General features: G+C 48.0%; 7 protein-coding genes across 7 annotated transcripts; 2 read left to right on the forward strand and 5 right to left on the reverse strand.

Annotated features, from left to right (window-relative positions):
* Window positions 1-194: 194 nt before the first annotated feature.
* FSUBG_8279 (chloride-bicarbonate anion exchanger AE2) lies at window positions 195-2445 on the reverse strand (the record flags this gene model as incomplete). The annotated part of the gene is made up of 6 exons (XM_036686670.1): window positions 195-1096; window positions 1145-1632; window positions 1704-1769; window positions 1830-1851; window positions 1910-2058; window positions 2243-2445. The coding sequence occupies 6 exons, from the start codon at window positions 2443-2445 to the stop codon at window positions 195-197; spliced, it is 1830 nt and encodes a 609-aa protein (XP_036536234.1).
* Window positions 2446-4488: 2043 nt separating this feature from the next.
* On the reverse strand, window positions 4489-7209 carry FSUBG_8280 (mitochondrial respiratory chain complexes assembly YTA12; the record flags this gene model as incomplete). The annotated part of the gene is made up of 2 exons (XM_036686672.1): window positions 4489-5270; window positions 5325-7209. 2 exons carry the CDS (start codon window positions 7207-7209, stop codon window positions 4489-4491), a joined length of 2667 nt encoding a protein of 888 aa, XP_036536235.1.
* A 970-nt stretch (window positions 7210-8179) lies between these two features.
* On the reverse strand, window positions 8180-8653 carry FSUBG_8281 (modification methylase; the record flags this gene model as incomplete). Its single annotated transcript, XM_036686673.1, has 1 exon — window positions 8180-8653. The coding sequence occupies one exon, from the start codon at window positions 8651-8653 to the stop codon at window positions 8180-8182; it is 474 nt and encodes a 157-aa protein (XP_036536236.1).
* A 1612-nt stretch (window positions 8654-10265) lies between these two features.
* On the forward strand, window positions 10266-10830 carry FSUBG_8282 (DNA-directed rna polymerase ii subunit rpb11; the record flags this gene model as incomplete). The annotated part of the gene is made up of 4 exons (XM_036686674.1): window positions 10266-10309; window positions 10363-10421; window positions 10473-10583; window positions 10634-10830. The coding sequence occupies 4 exons, from the start codon at window positions 10266-10268 to the stop codon at window positions 10828-10830; spliced, it is 411 nt and encodes a 136-aa protein (XP_036536237.1).
* Window positions 10831-11123: 293 nt separating this feature from the next.
* Window positions 11124-11641, reverse strand: FSUBG_8283 (u6 snRNA-associated Sm LSm5; the record flags this gene model as incomplete). The annotated part of the gene is made up of 6 exons (XM_036686675.1): window positions 11124-11162; window positions 11212-11275; window positions 11327-11354; window positions 11406-11444; window positions 11498-11554; window positions 11617-11641. 6 exons carry the CDS (start codon window positions 11639-11641, stop codon window positions 11124-11126), a joined length of 252 nt encoding a protein of 83 aa, XP_036536238.1.
* A 596-nt stretch (window positions 11642-12237) lies between these two features.
* Window positions 12238-13987, forward strand: FSUBG_8284 (werner syndrome helicase; the record flags this gene model as incomplete). Its single annotated transcript, XM_036686676.1, has 3 exons — window positions 12238-13231; window positions 13282-13728; window positions 13929-13987. 3 exons carry the CDS (start codon window positions 12238-12240, stop codon window positions 13985-13987), a joined length of 1500 nt encoding a protein of 499 aa, XP_036536239.1.
* A 480-nt stretch (window positions 13988-14467) lies between these two features.
* FSUBG_8285 (ribosome biogenesis ytm-1) lies at window positions 14468-15954 on the reverse strand (the record flags this gene model as incomplete). Its single annotated transcript, XM_036686677.1, has 2 exons — window positions 14468-15801; window positions 15861-15954. 2 exons carry the CDS (start codon window positions 15952-15954, stop codon window positions 14468-14470), a joined length of 1428 nt encoding a protein of 475 aa, XP_036536240.1.
* Window positions 15955-18760: the final 2806 nt, after the last annotated feature.

The raw sequence follows: 18760 nt of genomic DNA on the forward strand, positions 1-18760 counted from the left end.
GCTAAAAATACTTAATAGTCTAAGATCCTCTAAATCTATACTAAATTATACTAATAAGTTTACCTAAATTTACCTAAGACTAACGTATATAGCCCCTATTGAAGATGGGAGACTATCAAACAGTGGTATATCCTCCAAACATGTTATCCCATCGGCTTGTATCTTTCTATCCAAAACATAAAGCAAACTTTATTCTATGGGCTTGGCTTTCTTTGTTGACGTCTCTCCAAACTCCTCCTTCTTGTCGCAGTGCTCTGGCCAGATTGTATTTGACCTAGTTCTGCAAGATCCTCCTGACTCCTTCTAGGGGCACCAGGATGCGCAAGCACCCTATCGCGATGTTCTGGACGCCGGAGGGAATCTCTCTGTTGCAAAGCAGGCTTGTCATCGACCTTGCCGCCCCATGACCCCCCAATTCCTTCCATGATGAACTCAGAAGCTGTTGGTTGGTCAAGAAGAGAGAGTTCCTCGGGGGAAAAGATGTAGGGAAGTAGGAGAGCGCGGATTGGTATTAGGGCAAAGATGATGACAGGGAAGCCGACAGCGGCTACAGTCTGGGTGATAGCAAAGGTGGCACCGAAACCAATGAGCTCGATGAGGACAAAGTACCAGATGGCTGAGCGTCGGCGAATTTGAAGTAAGGGGCTGTTTGAGGGCGTGAGGGCACGATCGCGAGCTAAGAAAATAAGCTTGCTCGTGATACCATTCCCCTCAAGGGCCTGAACACCCATAACAAAGAATAGACCTGCGAGCACACCATGAGGAATCAAGTGAAGGACCACTAAAAGAGGTCCCGTCATAGTACCCAACGTAAGGAGACCTTGAGCAAAGTTGGAAAATCGTTGCTCTACAACGTGTGTGGCCTCGAAGGAATAACCACCACCTACTAGGTTGCCATCTTCGTCATCTTCCTTGACAGCTTTTGTAACACAGAGCGACTCGGTATGAAAGGGTGCTTGGGGGATAAGACCATTGGGGAATGGTAGGCCAAGGATACCTGCAACACCAGTTGTCAAACCGAGGAGGAATATATCCCAGTGAAACCCAGGGGGCTTGCGAAGTGGAAACTCGCTGCCTTGAGCGATGAGTGAAGAAACTTTGGTTGTTAGCAAGGCTTCCAGGCATTTAGGATTCTATAACATACCATTATGATCGAACCAGAAGAGAATGGTCAGAAGAATTGCAAAGGGCAGAGCTAGAAAGATGTCACCTACGCTCAAATCCCAGAAGCGGACAAGCCAATCACGGCCACTGGTAGGCTCAAAGGCGATGCCAGTGGGTAGAACCTCGAGATCGACTTCCTGCATACGGCCGAAATGGACAAAGCCAGTGAAAAAAATGATTGTCAAAGGTGTGCCATAGTCCTTGAGAAACACACGCAAGGGGTGGCGGAAGAGGCTGCTTCCGCCAAGTTCGCCGCACACGTATGCTACCATGAAGACAAGAAGAGCGGCAACGATGGAGAGATAGAACTCTTGTCCTCTACCGAGATGCTCGAGGACTTGGATGCCCTTTTGGAGGTAGATAAAGGCGACGTAAAACCCAAAGATGTCACAGGGGAAGCGCGTGACCCATCGAAGCCAGTTGCATGAGTTTGTTACGGCGAGAATCCAGTGAAGGATAAGTGACCATCTGAATGGATCAGTCACCAAACTGTGAAATTGAAAAGAGCCCCCCGTGTTGTGCGGTGAACGCGGACTTACATGCCGATCCAGCACATGAAGCCAATATAATTGACGCCGGTTGGCTTCATGATGTCATATACGGTGCTTCAGAAGCCCAGGTCAGCTCCACGATGCAAATCAGTATGTGAGTAGCAGTAATCTTACTAGTTGAAGACGGTTATTGGACCTAGAGAAGCATGGTTAGAGTGACGGCTCGGTTTAGTAGGAAAGGGAGGCCAAATTACCCGTAACTCCGACAATGACAAGCGGCTGTGCAGCAAATAGAGAGAAGATGACCGCTCCAAGAACAGAGGAGAGTAAGACTTCGTTGACGCCATAGTTCGATCCTGTTTTCTGGAACATGTCGAGAGAAAATGCCAGAGCAGGGAGGATGCTTGATGAGAGGTCAGTGTCACATGCTGTTTAATATGTAACGAAGGCAAGGCAAGGCAAGGCAAGGCAAGGCAAGGCAAGGCAAGGCAAGGCAAGGCAAGGCAAGGCAAGGCAAGGCAAGGCAAGGCAAGGCAAGGCAAGGCAAGGCAAGGCAAGGCAAGACAGGACAGGACGGAGATACTGACTTGGCAAAATACATATACACTGTAGCAGGGACTACACGATAGTCCCACGCGTCTGTCCAGTCGCTAACATAGTATGGTATTCGTCGACGGATGTCACTAACCATACCACGAAAGAGGTGGATTCTCCACCAAGCCTCTGGTTTTTGGCGAGGTGAGGCCATTCCATCGTAGTCTCTCTCGTGTCCTGGAGAAGCTGAAACCATGATGGTTCCCTCTAGAGATAATGACAAAAAAGTGTTGTAATGGTATTAGGCTTGACGATAGATTGCTTGTTGTAGGCTGTCTCGAACAACCAGTGGCAGACTTCAAAGATGACTTTGAAGAGAGGAATTTCCGTGATCAAGAGACGAGAGGTAAAGCGGAAACCAACAAAGTTGATATACATATATATAAGAAAAGATCAGAATCGGCCGCCCAAGAATGTCACTGCTACAAGGGTCTTGTCTTCGGAGAAAGTGATTGATTGTCGACTCCACTCAGTTACTCAACATGACAACATCCCTGTCCTAGTTACATCCAAACGTGCTCAGTGCTCACCACAGTGGGTAAGGTAAGTAGGGAACGGGGAAAAGGGGATAAAATAGACTGCATTGATGTATATACATACATACATACATACCTTATCGAAGCAGTTCAAGGGACTGCGGTGCGGGTCGATAAAACCCACTAATCGGGTTTCGCAGAGGGTAACGCCATAAAAAAGAGGCACTTCCATCACGCTTCTTTGGCAGCTCTATAATAACAGTGATGCGATCCTGACACCTCGGCAGCCAATAGAGTGCAAGCGACTCAATTGCATGCATGCCCGCTTAGACCAAAAGCGATACTCGTTTATTGCCGGCCAAACAGACAAGACGAAAACTTGGATTGTGGGGGATCGGGATGCTTATTGATACCCGAATACGTTACAGAGATAGGTAGGTAAACCAACAAACAGTGCAATGGATATCATGAGTATACCGTCACAACAACAGCCTACCTTAGGTAGGTTGTACTAGTACATACTTCGTACTACCTTACGTAGAAGACTACCCCAGAATAAGATCCTCCCAGTCCTTATTCATCCTAACATGCACGGAACCTTTCGTCCACCTTAGCCATCCCACATGGATGCCATCATGCCAATGTTGACGTTGATGACAGCCCACATGGACCCTGTTGTCAACAAGTGCATGATGTCGTAAAAACTTGTACCTTTTTATTACCCTTTCTCGACATACGCGGTTACACCAAGGGAGCAGAGCCTCCTAAACCTCGGTCAGCAGAGGAACTTTCTCAGCCAATCAGCGTCACAGAACCAGCTCGCGGTCCATGACAATCGCGAGATCTTTGACTTACACTACCTACCTTACCTACTATAGGTAAATTAACGTTTGACGGCCGCCGGCTGCTTCAGGCCATGCCAAGGTCACTAGGATCGACATTCTCTGTTACTATTTGTTCTGTTAGTTCCTCGACGGGGCTGGTTGCCACAAATCACGACTCATACCTACTCCGTACTGGTAGTCCGTTTCCCTCAGATGGCATTGTTATCTGGTAAGGCAACGCAAGGAAACTGGGATCTCTTCTCTAACTAAATGACATGCCCTCAGGTGGTCAACATCCGCTCGTCATCTCGAGATGTTCATTAAACCCTCTTCTGCCTCCTCCCTCCTGTCTGAAATACGGGATACATGGCAGCATGACGCCAATGGGTTCTTAATCAACTGTCACAAGACTGGCGAGCCAGGCAAATTAGACAACAATTCAAATCATGATGTTTAAGATAGAGAATTCAGTCATCAATATACACTTAATGTTTTACAGTTCTATAGCCTAGAATACATTGTTACATGGTTGTTCCTAGCCTCGACCTCCAGGCTTTCCAACACGATGAGGGTAATTTTGATGGTTGCGATGTGCCGGTTCTGCTAATAATGCATTAAACATCCAAAGGAATTCATCAAATGTTTGGTAGAGTAGAGTGCCGCTTTTCTCTGCGCCTTGCTGTGGCCTCCATGACCCGTGCTGCTTCCTCCTGACGGTTAATCGTGATGTCCTGGCCTGACATCAGAGTCCTCGGTTCTAGAATAGGCCTCGCCGTTATGCTCGTTGCTACGCAGCCAATCCTCGCTCTGCCTCAAGTTCTCCTGTATTTCTTCTCCTCCTGTCTTGCCTCCGCAGCACTGCGCATGACCAATCGTCGTCAATCGTACTACAGAAGCTACCTTTACCAACCGTGTGCTTGGCGACTTTTCTTTTCGACTCTACTCAAGCTTTTTGAAAGCTGGGGCAGGGGTAGGGGGGTCCTTAGGCGTATCTGTCTCCTCGGGGAATGGTGGGGGTGTGCTCTCCTCCTTACCGCCGCCAAAGTATTTCTCAAAGTCCTCGTTGTCACCAAATGGCCGCTTGCCCAAGATACGAACCATGTCATCTCGGACGAGAACCTCCTTCTTGAGCAACTCCTGGGCGATTAGTCCAACTTCCTTCTTTTTCGAGGTCAGAAGCTCTCGGCATCGCTGGTAGGCTGCTTCCACAATTCGGGAAACCTCTTGGTCGATCTGCTGGGCAGTAGATTCGGCAAATGGCTTCTGCATGCGGTTGGGGTCATTCTCGAAGTGAATGGGGCCCACCTTCTCGGACATGCCCCATTGGGTCACCATGTTTCGTGCCATCTGGGAAACCTTCTTGAAGTCGTCACTAGCACCTGTTGTCACGGTGGGGAAATGAAGCTCCTCAGATACACGGCCACCCATTGTCATAGCCATTCGGTCCATGAGCTGGTTGGTGTTCATCAGGTAAGCATCCTGGGGCAGGTACTGAGCATAACCCAGAGCACCTTGGCCGCGGGGAATAATGGAGACCTTGAGAAGAGGATCAGCATGTTCCAGGAACCAACCACAGATGGCGTGGCCGGCCTCGTGGTATGCAACGGTCTTCTTCTCCTCTGGCTTCAGCACGAGAGACTTGCGCTCAAGACCTCCGATAACCCGCTCAATGGCCCGCTCAAAGTGGTCCATTTTGACCTCATCAGCGTTGCCTCGGGCAGCTACGCAAAGTTAGCAAGGTGGCACACAGTATCAGAATAGCCGGTAGAACATACCAATTAGAGCAGCCTCGTTGACAACATTGGCAATATCAGCACCGGAGAAGCCAGGGGTCAGAGTTGCCAGGCGACCAACAAGGTATTCGTGGTCCTCGTTCGTCACAATCTTGTTCAGATACACCTTGAAGATTTCCTGGCGGCCTTTCATCGTAGGACGATCAATGAAGATATGTCTGTCGAATCGCCCTGGTCGCATCAAGGCCTTGTCGAGCATATCCGCTCGATTAGTGCCAGCAAGAACAACAACCTGCTCGCGGGTATTAAAACCGTCCATTTCAGTGAGAATCTGGTTCAGAGTTGCTTCCCGCTCATCGTTGCCACCGAATCCCCGGCCGCTCTCCTGTCGCGCACGTCCAATTGCGTCAATCTCGTCAATGAAGATGATGCAAGGGGCGTTCTTACGTCCTTCGGCGAACAAATCTCTCACACGTGAAGGGCCGACACCGACAAACATTTCAACAAACTCAGAACCGCTCACACTGAAGAATGGTACTCCAGACTCGCCGGCTGTGGCCTTGGCAAGCAATGTCTTACCAGTACCAGGGGGGCCAGCTAAGATAGCACCTCGAGGGATCTTGGCACCCAGCTTTTCGAATTTCTCGGGCTGCTTCAGGAAGCTCACAAACTCCATGATCTCGGTTTTTGCCTCTTCGAGGCCAGCAACATCTGAGAACTTGACCTTAACAGCACTCTCGGCGTTGAACTTCTTCGCCTTGCTCTTGCCGAAGTTGAACATACCTCCTCCAGCACCACCACGTCCGCCCATTGACCGCTGAGTCCAGAGAATCAAACCGATGAAGAGCAGTGTAGGACCAAAGGCTAGAAGAAGGTTGCCAAGGGTACTGCCTCCAGCCTCATAGCTCACAGGTATCCTCTCAGAAGGCGGAATACCTAGCTCATCTTGCGCCTGCTCTAACTTGCGCTCGAAGGATTCAACAGACCCTATGGAGAACACGTAGCTCTTTCTCGCAGGTTGCCCGCCCTCACCAGTAGCTCCAGTTGCAGATGGATGAAGCTCTACCCGCACGTGTGAGCCGTTAACAACAATCAGCTTCTGAACCAGGCCCTTATCCAGGAAAGCTTTCCGCATCTCTTGCCAAGTAATCTCCTTCTCAGAGAAAGGGTTGGCAAAGAGTTCCGCAATCCATACAGTGACACCTATGGCGATACCAGTCTGAACAGCCTCCAGCCACCCGCTGCGCTCATTCTTCGGTGGCTTGCCACCCTTCTGCTGCTGCTGCTGCTTCGACTTGTCAGCGCCACCCTTTCCGTCCTGGGTCTTCGGTTCCTGGTCCATGCGGAAGGAGGAAAATTGCCCATCCTGGCTGTCCTGCTGATCTTCCAATTCTATTATCCGTTCTGTGACCATGTATACACATCGCATAAGCCTTCCCTTGTCCAAAATCGAAAGGTTGCCGTTCTGGCGTTGCTTCTGAAGGAGATCTCGGGTCTCGGCAGGAGCACCAACAATTTGAAGTTTCTCAAGAATGTCCTTTGCCACCGGCCTTTGAGCCTCTGGAAGTCGACTTGTAAATTCCTCGAGATGCGCCAGTTCCTCCTTGTTCAAGTGAATCCAGCCTTCGGGAAGAGGTGTCGGCTTTGGTGCTTCAGACTTGCTTCCATCGGGCCCATTCTTTGCACTGTGTTGATTCAATGGCTTGCTTCCATGCTCATCATCTTTTTCCGGGTTTGATCGGGGATCTTTGCCGGGAGGTGGGGGTTGCGAGGAATATGTCCTTGCCCGAATGGCGAATGCGGCAGAAGTCTTTGCGGGGATCGATCGGGTGACAAGTGACGGCCTTGCGCATAAGCGTAGTGCAGGCTGCGTTGACAATCTCGTCGCTCGTGCGAGCTGGCTCGATTGTCTTAAAAATCTCGACATGGCGGGCAACGCGGGCTGTCGCGAGTGCGGAACTACCGGGGTTGTGTGTATAGTTAGAGGTAATTGAGAGCGCCGTGCTATCTCATGGGGTAGCACGGCTCAAGCCAACAAGGCTATTGACTAATATTTGAGGCCGGTATACAGTCGTATATGGCGAGAACTCGGAATCCCAGCGCCAATGGATGAATATGAATATGTTGGATGACACCACCAAGTGAAAGGTTCTGGTGATGAGTCTACAGCGGTTGCTTAGCTCGAAAACTGAGGATCACGTGTTGGGGAAGTCGCTGAGTGTGGGGTCAACTGAGGGCGGAGGGTGAGAGGATTGGCTGATATGATCGCCTCAGGGAATGTGTCAGTACGTCAATGAGTGATGCCTAAGGTATTACCTAGTAGTCGGTACTGGTAGGTAGGTCTGTTCGGCTCTGTAATGCTTGACGTCAAGTACTTACCTGAGGTAATGATGTGAAGTAATACATCGAATGGGTAGGCACATCGTTTTTACACTTGTCAACATGCATCCTCAGACTACAACTTAGGTACTGAGGTAGATAGTGTCGAAGTGAGCAGTGGCAATATGCGCCTTATTTCCCAGTACTAGTGATAGATGTAAGTATCATAGAACTCTTCGAAGTGCTCTCTGCTTCATAGTGATCTTTAATACAAGAGAGTATTCTTTGTAGCTATCTCCAACGATATTAGATATGTCATATCCAGTCTTTTCAGTAGGAGGTTATGAATCGGATTGATCAAGGATTCGGTCAATACTGAAGGAGAGACTGCCATTCATTGATAGTGGAGGCAAACGTGTCTGTCTCTAAGGGCCATTTACGATAATCTAGGTAGTGACAAAAAGACCTAGGCAAGTTTCATACAAGTTAGTGTAGATTTGATAGACCTTGGATTATGTATTTTTGACACCTGTGCCCCAAACAGAGGTTTTCTTGCTCCTGGAGGTCCATCTACTACCCTATCGCTCTGCCCATTCCAGGCTGTGAATTAGAATGGATCGTATAAGGCCATCGCCTTTCACCGGAACTCGGCATTCTTCCTTTGATTCATTGAGATGCAAGACAATCTCTGCATCCTTGCCTCCCTCGAAATCAGGCAAGTCACGCCAAATTTCAGTCCTTGACTGTTGGGCAATTGGGTGGTTGAAGTACAGCTGCAACACGCGAAGGGCCTGCTCCTCGTCACCGATTTCGAACAGTACCACTCTGGGCTTGAGGAGCTCTGCAATGTCCAAAAGCCGTGCGTAAAAGACGTCTGCTGGGTTGCATTTACTAGAACAAGGGAGGTCCTTATCGGGAACCAATGCGAGGCGCGGTTCATATTTTCGGACTGAATAGCCGAGTTGCCCACGGCCATGATGCCAGATATCTTCTGATATATATGGAGGATTAGACACGAGAATATCCCAGGGGGTGACGGCGAGCTGCTGCATGTCTCCATCACTAAAAACATTTGCTCTTGTGATGTCAAGCCGCTTGTGTTTTGTAGACTCAATCAAATTTCCAAGCCTGACATTCCGTGCGATGTTCTCCTGTGCGAGCCGGAGGGCTACAGGCGAAACATCCACTCCTCGCACGGTCAATTTGTCAACCGAGTGCTGGAGGGATGAGAAAACTCCAAGAGGTATACAACCAGTCCCTGTGCAGAAGTCGATTATGTTTACTCCACGGCCCATCGTCCTTACATCTTGACCTAGAAGCTCCCCTGATTTGACGAGGTTTATTAGATGGAAAGTGTATGCTTCGGTTTCTGGTCTAGGTATTAAAACACCTTGTTTACACTTGATGTCGAGTGAGCCAAATGGCTGAGAGCCAACGACATACTGAAGTGGCTCACCACGCCCTCTTCTTCGACATAAATTGTCTAACAGCCACGATTTGTTTCGTGACCGTGATTCATCGACATGGCTTCTTAGCCATCGGAGCTCGTTCTGGGCTGAATTCAAGTCCCGGCAAGCTGGAAGAAGGCTTGCGATGTGTGGCGAAAGGCGCCTAGCACGCCGCAACAAAGATGGCTGAATGCGCGGCATTATGAAAGAACTTCATCGTTGAGCCTGCAACGGTGAAAGGTAATGCATGACAGGATTGTAAGCTTGCCATCGAAAAGTGAGGTACTAAGGTTGAGGTTGGATGTACATATTGTCATGATTAACCGACCTTTATCCTGTCGCGCCTCGAAGCTTTGAGAGCAACCCCCCTGCATTATCATGCTTTATTCTTTAAATCTTTGTTCACAACTTGTCCAACTCGCTCAAGATACAACTTCCTTTTGGATCTTTTTGGTGCTGTATTCTATAGGTTTATCCTGTACTCACAATCACTCGCCGAACGATTCGAGCGATACGAAACGCAAACTGCCGACATTCTTGGACTTTTGTTGTAATCGCCACTTACCGCCAAATCCCAAAACGCCTAACACCCCGATCAAGAACCAAAGATGAACGCGCCTGATCGGTAAGACCGTCTTTTTCTATCTCTTTGTCTGCCCCTTTCTCTTTTTATTCGGGTCTCCTTTCGTGAGCTTTCAGGCTCCTTACTCTTCTCTAAGTCTGGCAAAAAAACACAGACATCAAGTCAGATTTCAATACTACACGCTCTTATTATCCCACTTGGTCAAGCGTCATGTGAAGCCAAATATCCAATGTTGATTCGACATTCGGTCTCTACCTTAGCATAGGGAATAGCTTTCATGCTGGCAAGTTGCCAGCTTGGTCTTATCCCCCTGCCGTCATTTGGTTTAGAAAGCATAATGCGACTGGCAGTGTTACCTAGTTGCGATTACCCCTAAGTGTGTATGCCCAGCCTTCTCAAGGCAGTCTGGTTTTTCGAATGTCTGAAAGTCATCAAGTAGCTATCCTTTCCTTGCGTTCATTTGCGGTGTCAGTGTCAGTGGCGGGCACTGTCTTTGAGAAGAATTATCTCGCGAAGTGCGTTTCCCAAGCAATTCAAAAAGCATTTTCCTCAAGCGAGTCAAGCTCATCTCATCTATTCCAACACCATAAAAAGCACAAAGCATATATTTGCCTTTTCACCAAACATTAGACAATGGCCGGTGGTAACCCCAAGCATTTCAATCTCCAAGATGACCCGTTACGTTGCTGCAAACTACTTGACGTCTTTCGCAAGCTAACAAACTTGACAGTTTCGAGTTGTTCCTGCTCGGAGAGGGCGAGAAGAAGATAGAGGAAAAGGTCTTCTCAGGTTAGCTCTATTACGACGTATGTCTATCCCCTACTTACAATATTTCGTCAGGAATGTCCAATACTTCCGATTTTGTCCTCATGAAAGAAGACCACACTCTTGGAAACCTTCTCTCCGAGCACCTAAAGATGCACCCCAATGTCTACATGGCTGGGTATAAGAGTACAGATCCTGCCGCCCTGGATGAATCTTATGCTGACGTCGTACCACAGTTGCTCATCCCAATGTTCCTGAGCTTTTCATACGAGTTCAAACAGATGGAACTATCACCCCCCGCGACGTCTTTACTTCTGTCTGTGAGAAGCTCATTAAACAACTCGAGATGCTGCATCAGGAGTTCACGCGAGAGTGGGAGTTGAGACGCATCACCAACACTGGTGAGCAGGGAAACATGCAGAACGGCCACTGAGTTCCGCGTTCATTATCAGGGATCATCTAAAACGGACAGGCATCATGGGCGGTCGGCGTTGGGGCTGCAGGTTACTGCTTATTTATTTTTAACCAGATATAAACTGGAATGAGCTTAAGAGCAGACTCTTCTGGGCTATACTGCGGTCCTTGTTTCCACTTGATGTGCATGTTGTGACACACGTATAAAATAGGTCGCGTCAGGTTCGCTTGAGTTTAAAATAGGGGAGTCTGGGCTCGAGATGAGTTTCGACCAAAAGAGATGTTGCTGTCTATGATCCTAGTAGACCATTCTCAAGCAGCTCCTTCTGGACCTTCACCACCAGGGATCAACTGATAGAGTTTTAGTACAAAAGCAGGGGACGAGTTACGATTGACTCACCATGCAGATGTTGTTGCCATTCAGCAAAATCTTGGGAAGTTTAGTGTGGTTACCCGAATAATCACTGTTGAGTTAGCCAGTGCCGGCAATGCAATAATGGAGATTTTGCTCATACAACTCGGTCACATCCTCCAGAACCATGTCTATACCGGTGATTAGTTTCGGTAGGGGCGAGCTGGGAGAGCAATACTCACTAACGTAGTCATCAAAACCGACGAGAGTTCCGCTGAATTCTATCACCTTTTCAGCACAATCGTCCATGAGCATACAGAAACTCATCTCTCACCCTTATCGCCTTTCATAATGACCCAAATCCTGGAGCCCACACACTTGTCGATAAGCTCTACATGGAAGAGTTAGTATGTAGCCTTGATACATCAAGGCTCCCTATGCAAGGCTACTCACCGAGAGGTAACAGTTGGGATGCCATTGTGAAAATGTGACGTGGGTGGATCGTATGAAGAGTTATCGATCTGAGGCGGCTTCTTTTCTCAGAACTATTAGTACGTTTCTGCCGAATTGCCGGCTTTAGTTACCGAAAGCAAAATGCTTTATATCAGAGTTGAGCTGAAGTCGTCAAGGTCGTCGCCTCAAAGTCTCAAAGTGGGATGGATTATGGAGGTGTGAATTAGGTGAGCACGTCCCCACGTGCTCTCGCGATAATCAAGGTGACTAAGCCAATTCATTGCCCAGGCACCTCCACCCTCCCCAAGCCACCCGCTAACGCTCAGAATCAATGATCGCTGTATCGACGCGGCTGCCTAACAAATCTCACATACTGCACAGTAGCCTTCGCGTATCAGGGTCATGGGCTTTTGCCACAATGGCTCACCGACGCTGGCTACATTTCAATCACTTCATACCCCATTGATACTGTCTTCACAGGGGTGCATTGCTGGCAGTGTATTAAGACCCTTGACAAGAACGCGCCGGTTCCCCTCTGCTAGTAGGTATGTTTAGATATCCGTCTTTGATTTAAAAACTTCCTGACGGTTCTATCTATAAAGGAAAGAGTTTAGCTCCAACATGTCACCACATATAAAGAATCGTCTGTGGAATCCGGCTTTTGGGATCAGATTCTCCACGAAAAATGATCATCAGCCACCTTACCCTTTCCTAGATATTACTCGCTTCGTCCATACCCCTGCCTCTGGGTCTGGGGGTGTTGAAAAGGGAGATGTCGAAGCTGACGAGTTCAGCGAGGGTGAAGAGTTCGAGCGTGATGCGGCAGAATGGTTCGATCAACAAGATCGATTGGTATTGCCGACCATTGAAACAATCTCTAAAGGCACCCAGGTTGCATCAGACACAGACGGAGATCTCGTCGACGCCTCAAAGCGAGAGAAAGCCCTGGCGGAATCCGTCACTGCTCCTCTCACATCCTTAGACTACACAATCGACGCCAACCTTTGGGATACAGCCCGAAAGAGTAAGGCCGGCTCCAGCCAGTCGTTCTGGTCCTACAAAATGTACCGTCAGGTTCAAGGGGACGGCGAAGAGCAGAAAGTCAAAGTCCACTACTGCACCTCAAAACATACGATGGAGCATGTTTGTGAAAGGTACTTTTCTGACGAGAAAGTCATTGGCTTCGATTTGGAGTGGCTTGTTGCGAGGGGTCCTGCCAACTCCAACCCTCGACGAAATGTTTCGCTCATCCAGATCGCAAGCCCAAGTCGTGTAGGCCTGTTCCACGTTGCACTTTTCCCCAGGGACGACTTTGTCGCCCCAACTTTCAAGAGGATTATGGAGGACGAAAGCGTAACAAAAGTCGGAGTGGCTATCAAGGGTGACTGCACGAGGTTGAAGAACAATCTCGGTATAAACAGTAGAGGGATCCTCGAGCTGTCGCACCTCTACAAACTTGTCAAGTATTCGAAGGCTGGAGAGCTAGACCGAATCAACAAGGTCATGGTGTCTTTAGCCGTGCAGACACAGGAGATGCTAGGTCTTCCTTTGTTCAAAGGAGATGATGTGCGGTCCAGCAATTGGATGATGCGTCTGTCAGCAGATCAAGTTACATGTGAGTTGAAATTTACGCCTTCTGTGATTCTGTAGCTCACGCATATATAGATTCCGCGTCAGATGCATATGTTGGTCTCCAGCTGTACTATGTGCTTGAGCAGGAGCGCATGAAGCTTCAGCCTACTCCTCCTCGACCAGCTTTCGTCGAGCAGAATCTTCCTATTCGGTTCTTAACCGCTGACGATGTTGACGAAAGTGATACGACTTCAGAATCCGGGGAATCTGAGGTTATTGCTGATGTTGAGGTGAAACTTGAAACACCAGAAACCAGGCCTACGCCATCGATCGCAACGCCCACGACAAATGCTACGCCGCGATCAGAGGATAATTCCCATGATACAAGGGATCCCCGTATCCTTGCTGCCGAAAAACACGCTCAACAATACCACAGCGCAACGCGCCCCAAGCCGATCCCACCATTGTCGTCCCTTCGCACTTATTACATGTGGTATGACAACCAAGATCTTACACCAGAGGCCGTTGCTACACTCTTACGTACTCCTCCTCTTAAGACAAACACTGTTGTTTCCTATATCCTTGATGCCATCATCTCGGAAGGGTTGCCTTATTCCAAGGCGAGGCTTAGAAATGAGGTATTAGTCCACCTTGCCCCCCAGTCACTAGTGAGTTCCAGGTATCGAGCATTAGTGGATGCAAGTCAAGAATCTGAAGAAGAACTGTGAAATCGATTCTAGGATTCGAGTGCACGCATGGGGACCTACTTGAAACGCAGCTTCACGGCAAATGGGATTAGAAACGAATAGATGAAGACTGCTTATTACCTTTGAATCAGGTTATAATTCGTGACCTTCAGACCTGTTGCCAACTGGACCCCTAAGATCCTTAAATATTCCAGCTATATCATCTAAGGACACAATAAATATGTTTTGGTATAATCGCAATTATCGATACGAGTATCTTTGAGGGATAGATAGATTAGGAAAGGTCAAAGTCGTAGGGGAGTTGCAGACTCTGCAGTCAAGCTTTTTATAGCTCTTCAGCTGGTCAAGCGACGTGTTCATTATGATTAGAGTTGCTTGAGATGCTGCAGCCTAAAGGTAACCTTATTAATCAAGTTTACTAAGACTTTAGTCTGGCCAGAGACTTTATTGTTAATACTTTTATAGCTGTTATTAGAATACCTAGATCCTATTTATTGGTCGTTACTGGGTCAAAGCTAAATAATGTTTTGGTATAAAGGAATAATCGATTTTGGGTCTCCATTTCTATTACACTATGATCCTGGCCCAAACAGATTACGGCCTCTGTTGATCTGAACCTTCTTATCCTCACCACCACTCACAATACCCCAGGATTGATCCCAGACCACACTCAACACCTTGGCCCCATCACCAGCGGCCGGGAGCTTCTTGCCCTTAAGCCACTCTCGGCCTATGGTGTACACAGGCTCACTGACGCTGCCGCCACCCTCTTCCGATGTACCCATCCGCACGCTTCGAAGATCCCACACGCGGCATGTACTGTCGTGGGAGCCAGACACAAGCGAGTGGTCGTTTTCGGGTGAAGGCGCCAAAGAGGCAACCATATTAACGTGACCGCGGAGTGTCATGGCTGAGGTAGTAGTAGCTGACTCGCGGGGGTCGAGGAGGGTAATATGTCGGGCCGACGAACCAGCAGCGACAAGCGAGGATCCGGGGAGCGCCGTTGCGCATAATAGTGGGTGCATGGTTGTGAGTCGGCTGACCTCGCGCTGGGTTGTCAAGTCAATAGTGCGAACAGTATGATCTTTGGATGCCGAATAGGCGACCGTTGCGTCGTTGGGATGAAAGATGGCAGCAGTCACTGGCTCATCATGGACAGGGATCAAAGCAAGAGGGCCACGCTGTGCAGTGTTGGCGGCACTTGCAAGCTTGGCTCGCTTCGTGCTATGTGCAGAAGGCAAGCTCTCAGGATCCGCTTGGGGAGCTGTTCTTTTTGACGATGTCCAAAGGCCAACTTTACCATCGGATGATGCTGTGAGAATGCGCTTAGTGGCTCCGTTAATGTCAAGACAGTTGATTTCCTTCTCATGACCCCAGAGTTCCATGCTGGACTTGAGGGTACCAGAGAAACCATCCTCGGACTCGCTGTAGTCCCAGACAATCACCTTGCGATCCAGGCCAACTGAAGCCAGCTGCTTCTGTGAGATCCACTTAACCGCATTCGCTCGCTGCGTGTGACCACCAGCTCGACCAGCAGGAGACACTGCGATTGCGTCTCCAGAGGGGTTCCAGACCCTAACGAGGCCGTCATAGGAAGCACTCGCAACTCGTTCGGGGATGTTACCACCATCAGCCAGGAGGCCTGCTCGTGAAGTGGCAGATAGGAGGTCTATACCACCGACCCAGTCGTCATGCTCAAAGCTCGCTTCGTAAACCGGAGGAAGCAGACTTCGAACATACTGCAAAGTCAAGGTGGATTCAGATGAAAGACCATTTGTTGCAAGATACTCTTCGATAGACGTTCGGAGAAATGTGCCGTTGGCGAGAAAGTCGAGGGGTATAGGAGAGGAGGTGTCGAGCATAGACTCGGAGTTGAGAATGCGAGAAAGGCCATATCGTTTAATATCTATGATAAGGATTAGCCCCTTGATCATTCCAGGATATTCAAGAACACCAATAACTGACCTGCAGGCACGAGCAATTGTTGCTTAGAGTCTGGGAGTACCAAATCCTGCTCAGTGGTAGTGAAGACGACCTTCACCTGTGCAACGTCCCCCATTTTTGCGTGGCTGTTCAATTCTTGTTATCCTTCGAATTATTTTTTAGTTAAGTCGATTTGGGGTCGTAGAACAAAAAACTTCTACTGGGTCTGCAGCCTATTGGACTCCCGGTATCTCGAACACTTTATTGCGGTGAAGGTATGCTTGTGGCAGATCAGCTTGCAAAAGATCTTAGCAAAATCTAGAAAATTTTGGAAATTTTTGTAGCCTTGCAGTACTTTCGGCCCCACTGCGGGGAGCTGATCTGAGACGCTGGCCAATGACGATACTGGTCATTACAAGGCTGAACCACTTTCCTGGTGCTCTTAACAGACCTGAGATAGGTGTAGAGAAAGGATACTATGTACGTTGGCACAAGATGAAGATATTTTTTTTAGAGCAACTTCTTCGTGAGTCCAATCACCAGGACTGGCTCACTATTTTACAGCATTCAATAAGCCAAATACAATTAGGATGTGGGTGATCCACCTTCAAGAGCTCTTGAAACTGGATGTTTTTATCTCGCTGATAAGAACTTGAATCTGGTATCAAATCCCTTCTTAAAGGTTCAAGGAGTCCATTGTGTTTTAAGTGGATCCCTTGGAACTGGCTAAAGAATACATTGCGTGTGAGTTAAGTCTCAAAATTATTTTTCATCAGGGGGGTTATAAAAGGTGCTTTGTAGGTGTTACTTAGACCATTCGACTTCATCTTGGTCTCGACGTAATATCCAAGGGTTCCCTTAGAGCATACCTTAGCTTTAGATTTACATATAATATAGGTACCTAGCCAAAGATACATTATCTCCTAGTATCACAATATAGGTACCTTATGTAATCTTACTGAACGCAGAAATGGTTTTAGATCATGAGACCCCGATCTTTACTAAGTCTATTCTACATTCATCCTAAGATTTGTAGATCTTGACTTATAATAGTCTACAATCAGATAAACTCTTGTGCTGAGGTTTGTTGAATGAAGTCAGAGTTTCTTGGACCTCTATGATTTAATTAAACGGAGCATGCTTGTTTCGAAGAAACAGGACCATTCTTGAGTCAGCTCGCGAGGCAATAACTTATGCTTGTGACTCTCACTGGGGGAGTAACTGATGGTCTCTTGCATTGTTTCTTTGTGGCCAAGTAATCATGACGATTATCGCTAACAATTGCTGCTACATCTGGTCGCTCATATTGCTGCTTTAATAAAACCCGGGGCATTATTGCAAGACAAAATAAACTCGTATCCTGTTACCGTGGTATTTGGAGTAATGAAGCTCTTCAAACTCACCCCATCTGTCTCACTAGAGGCAGGGAGTCGGGTTGACGGAGCAGTCCTGGCACATACACGCTTGTTAATCCCGTAACTGTGGGGAGCTAATATTGTAGCGTTTCAAAGGAGAGACATACAACACTGAATTCAGGGAGTTGTTCGAGACGTGAGTATTACGGCTCGGGTCTCGGTAGAACTTAAGCCGCAGAGATTCGGTCTTTGGCAACAAGCCACCTATCTCATTTTGTTTACTTGCGGTTGAAATCTATTGTCAATTTTCAATCAAGTCGAACAAAGGTAGCTAGATTCTCTGTGGGTGACTAGAGGTTTTCTGTTGTGCGCTTTGCACATGAGGTTGGTAAGAAAATAGGATGCAATGGCCTTGGGGGTTATGCCTACTACCTAAGTGCTAATAAGGTATCTAATTTTGGAGGGAGGTACTTTGCTAAATTGGTTTATAAGCAATTTACCTTAGTACCTAGTAGCTTCAAGGTATGGGAAGCCCTGTGTGCAGTCTTCAAATTGGTGAGATAATGAGTCCGTAGACATTACTTTGCAGTAGGATTAATACTCTCATCTTCGTCCTTCTCCGATTAGTACCCTCTAGAGTAGGAGTATGCATTTGGCGCTAGCTGATATAATAGTGCTGACATCGAATTTAAAGGCGTATCATAATACAGAATGGATTCCAGTGACTTGGGGAAAAACCACATCTGGTGAACATGTCGATCTCTGGTATTCCCCCGCATTCCATGACCTCATCCCGACATCCCCCAAGAAGTGCCAGACCTGCGTCTGGCCATACACAAGGCAGGCCAATTTTTTAGAATGAAAAGTTTTGCCTGGCCTTGTAACCTAGTCACTAGTGTGGTGACAAAAGTCTGCACCGTACCCTATAGAACGGGTGGGAGACTTGCGCATGCCGTTGAGAAAAAACGTCGAGGCGTATCGACTAATAACAGGCGAGGGAAGAAAGAAAAATCAACCCATGCTCCTCAACAAAGAGACTCAATCTCATAATTGCGTAACATCGAGACCTGGAAATGGCAGTGAAACACCCTGATCAATGGGCCGGCCTCGGCTCTTTGACCGGAGTGGCGTTGGTGTTGCAAGGAGCTATTCCTTTTGATATCAAGTCTGTGGCGTTTGGCCCAGTCCAGTTCTGCGCGGTTAATCTTGATTGAGTTTAGAGAAGCTGGCAATTGAGACCCTCAAAACAGCTTCTTCGAGTGAAGTGTGAAGAAAAAAAGGTTGCAATAACCTGATGGCAGTCATGCATACATATGTATGATGGTCGCTGATATCTTTGTACGGGCGGCTCAGTCGAAGGAAACACTAATCTTACGCTCAATCGACTCCTCCAGGCATTAACCCAGGACATTGTCTTTCTCAAAGCATGCAAGACGTTGACCCTGGTTCCTGTCCTTGGGAGCCAAGAGAACGGCTCCATGGGGCGATGGGAGACTTGCCAGCTGCCATGAATTCCACTTGGTATACGGGCCTTTGGGTTGGCTTTTGTTTAGGCGCCGTTGCTAGGAGCTTGGGGCCCCGACATCC

The sequence above is a fragment of the Fusarium subglutinans genome, assembly GCF_013396075.1.
Source record: "Fusarium subglutinans strain NRRL 66333 chromosome Unknown NRRL66333_c0000112, whole genome shotgun sequence".
Classification (NCBI taxonomy): Eukaryota; Fungi; Ascomycota; class Sordariomycetes; order Hypocreales; family Nectriaceae; genus Fusarium; species Fusarium subglutinans.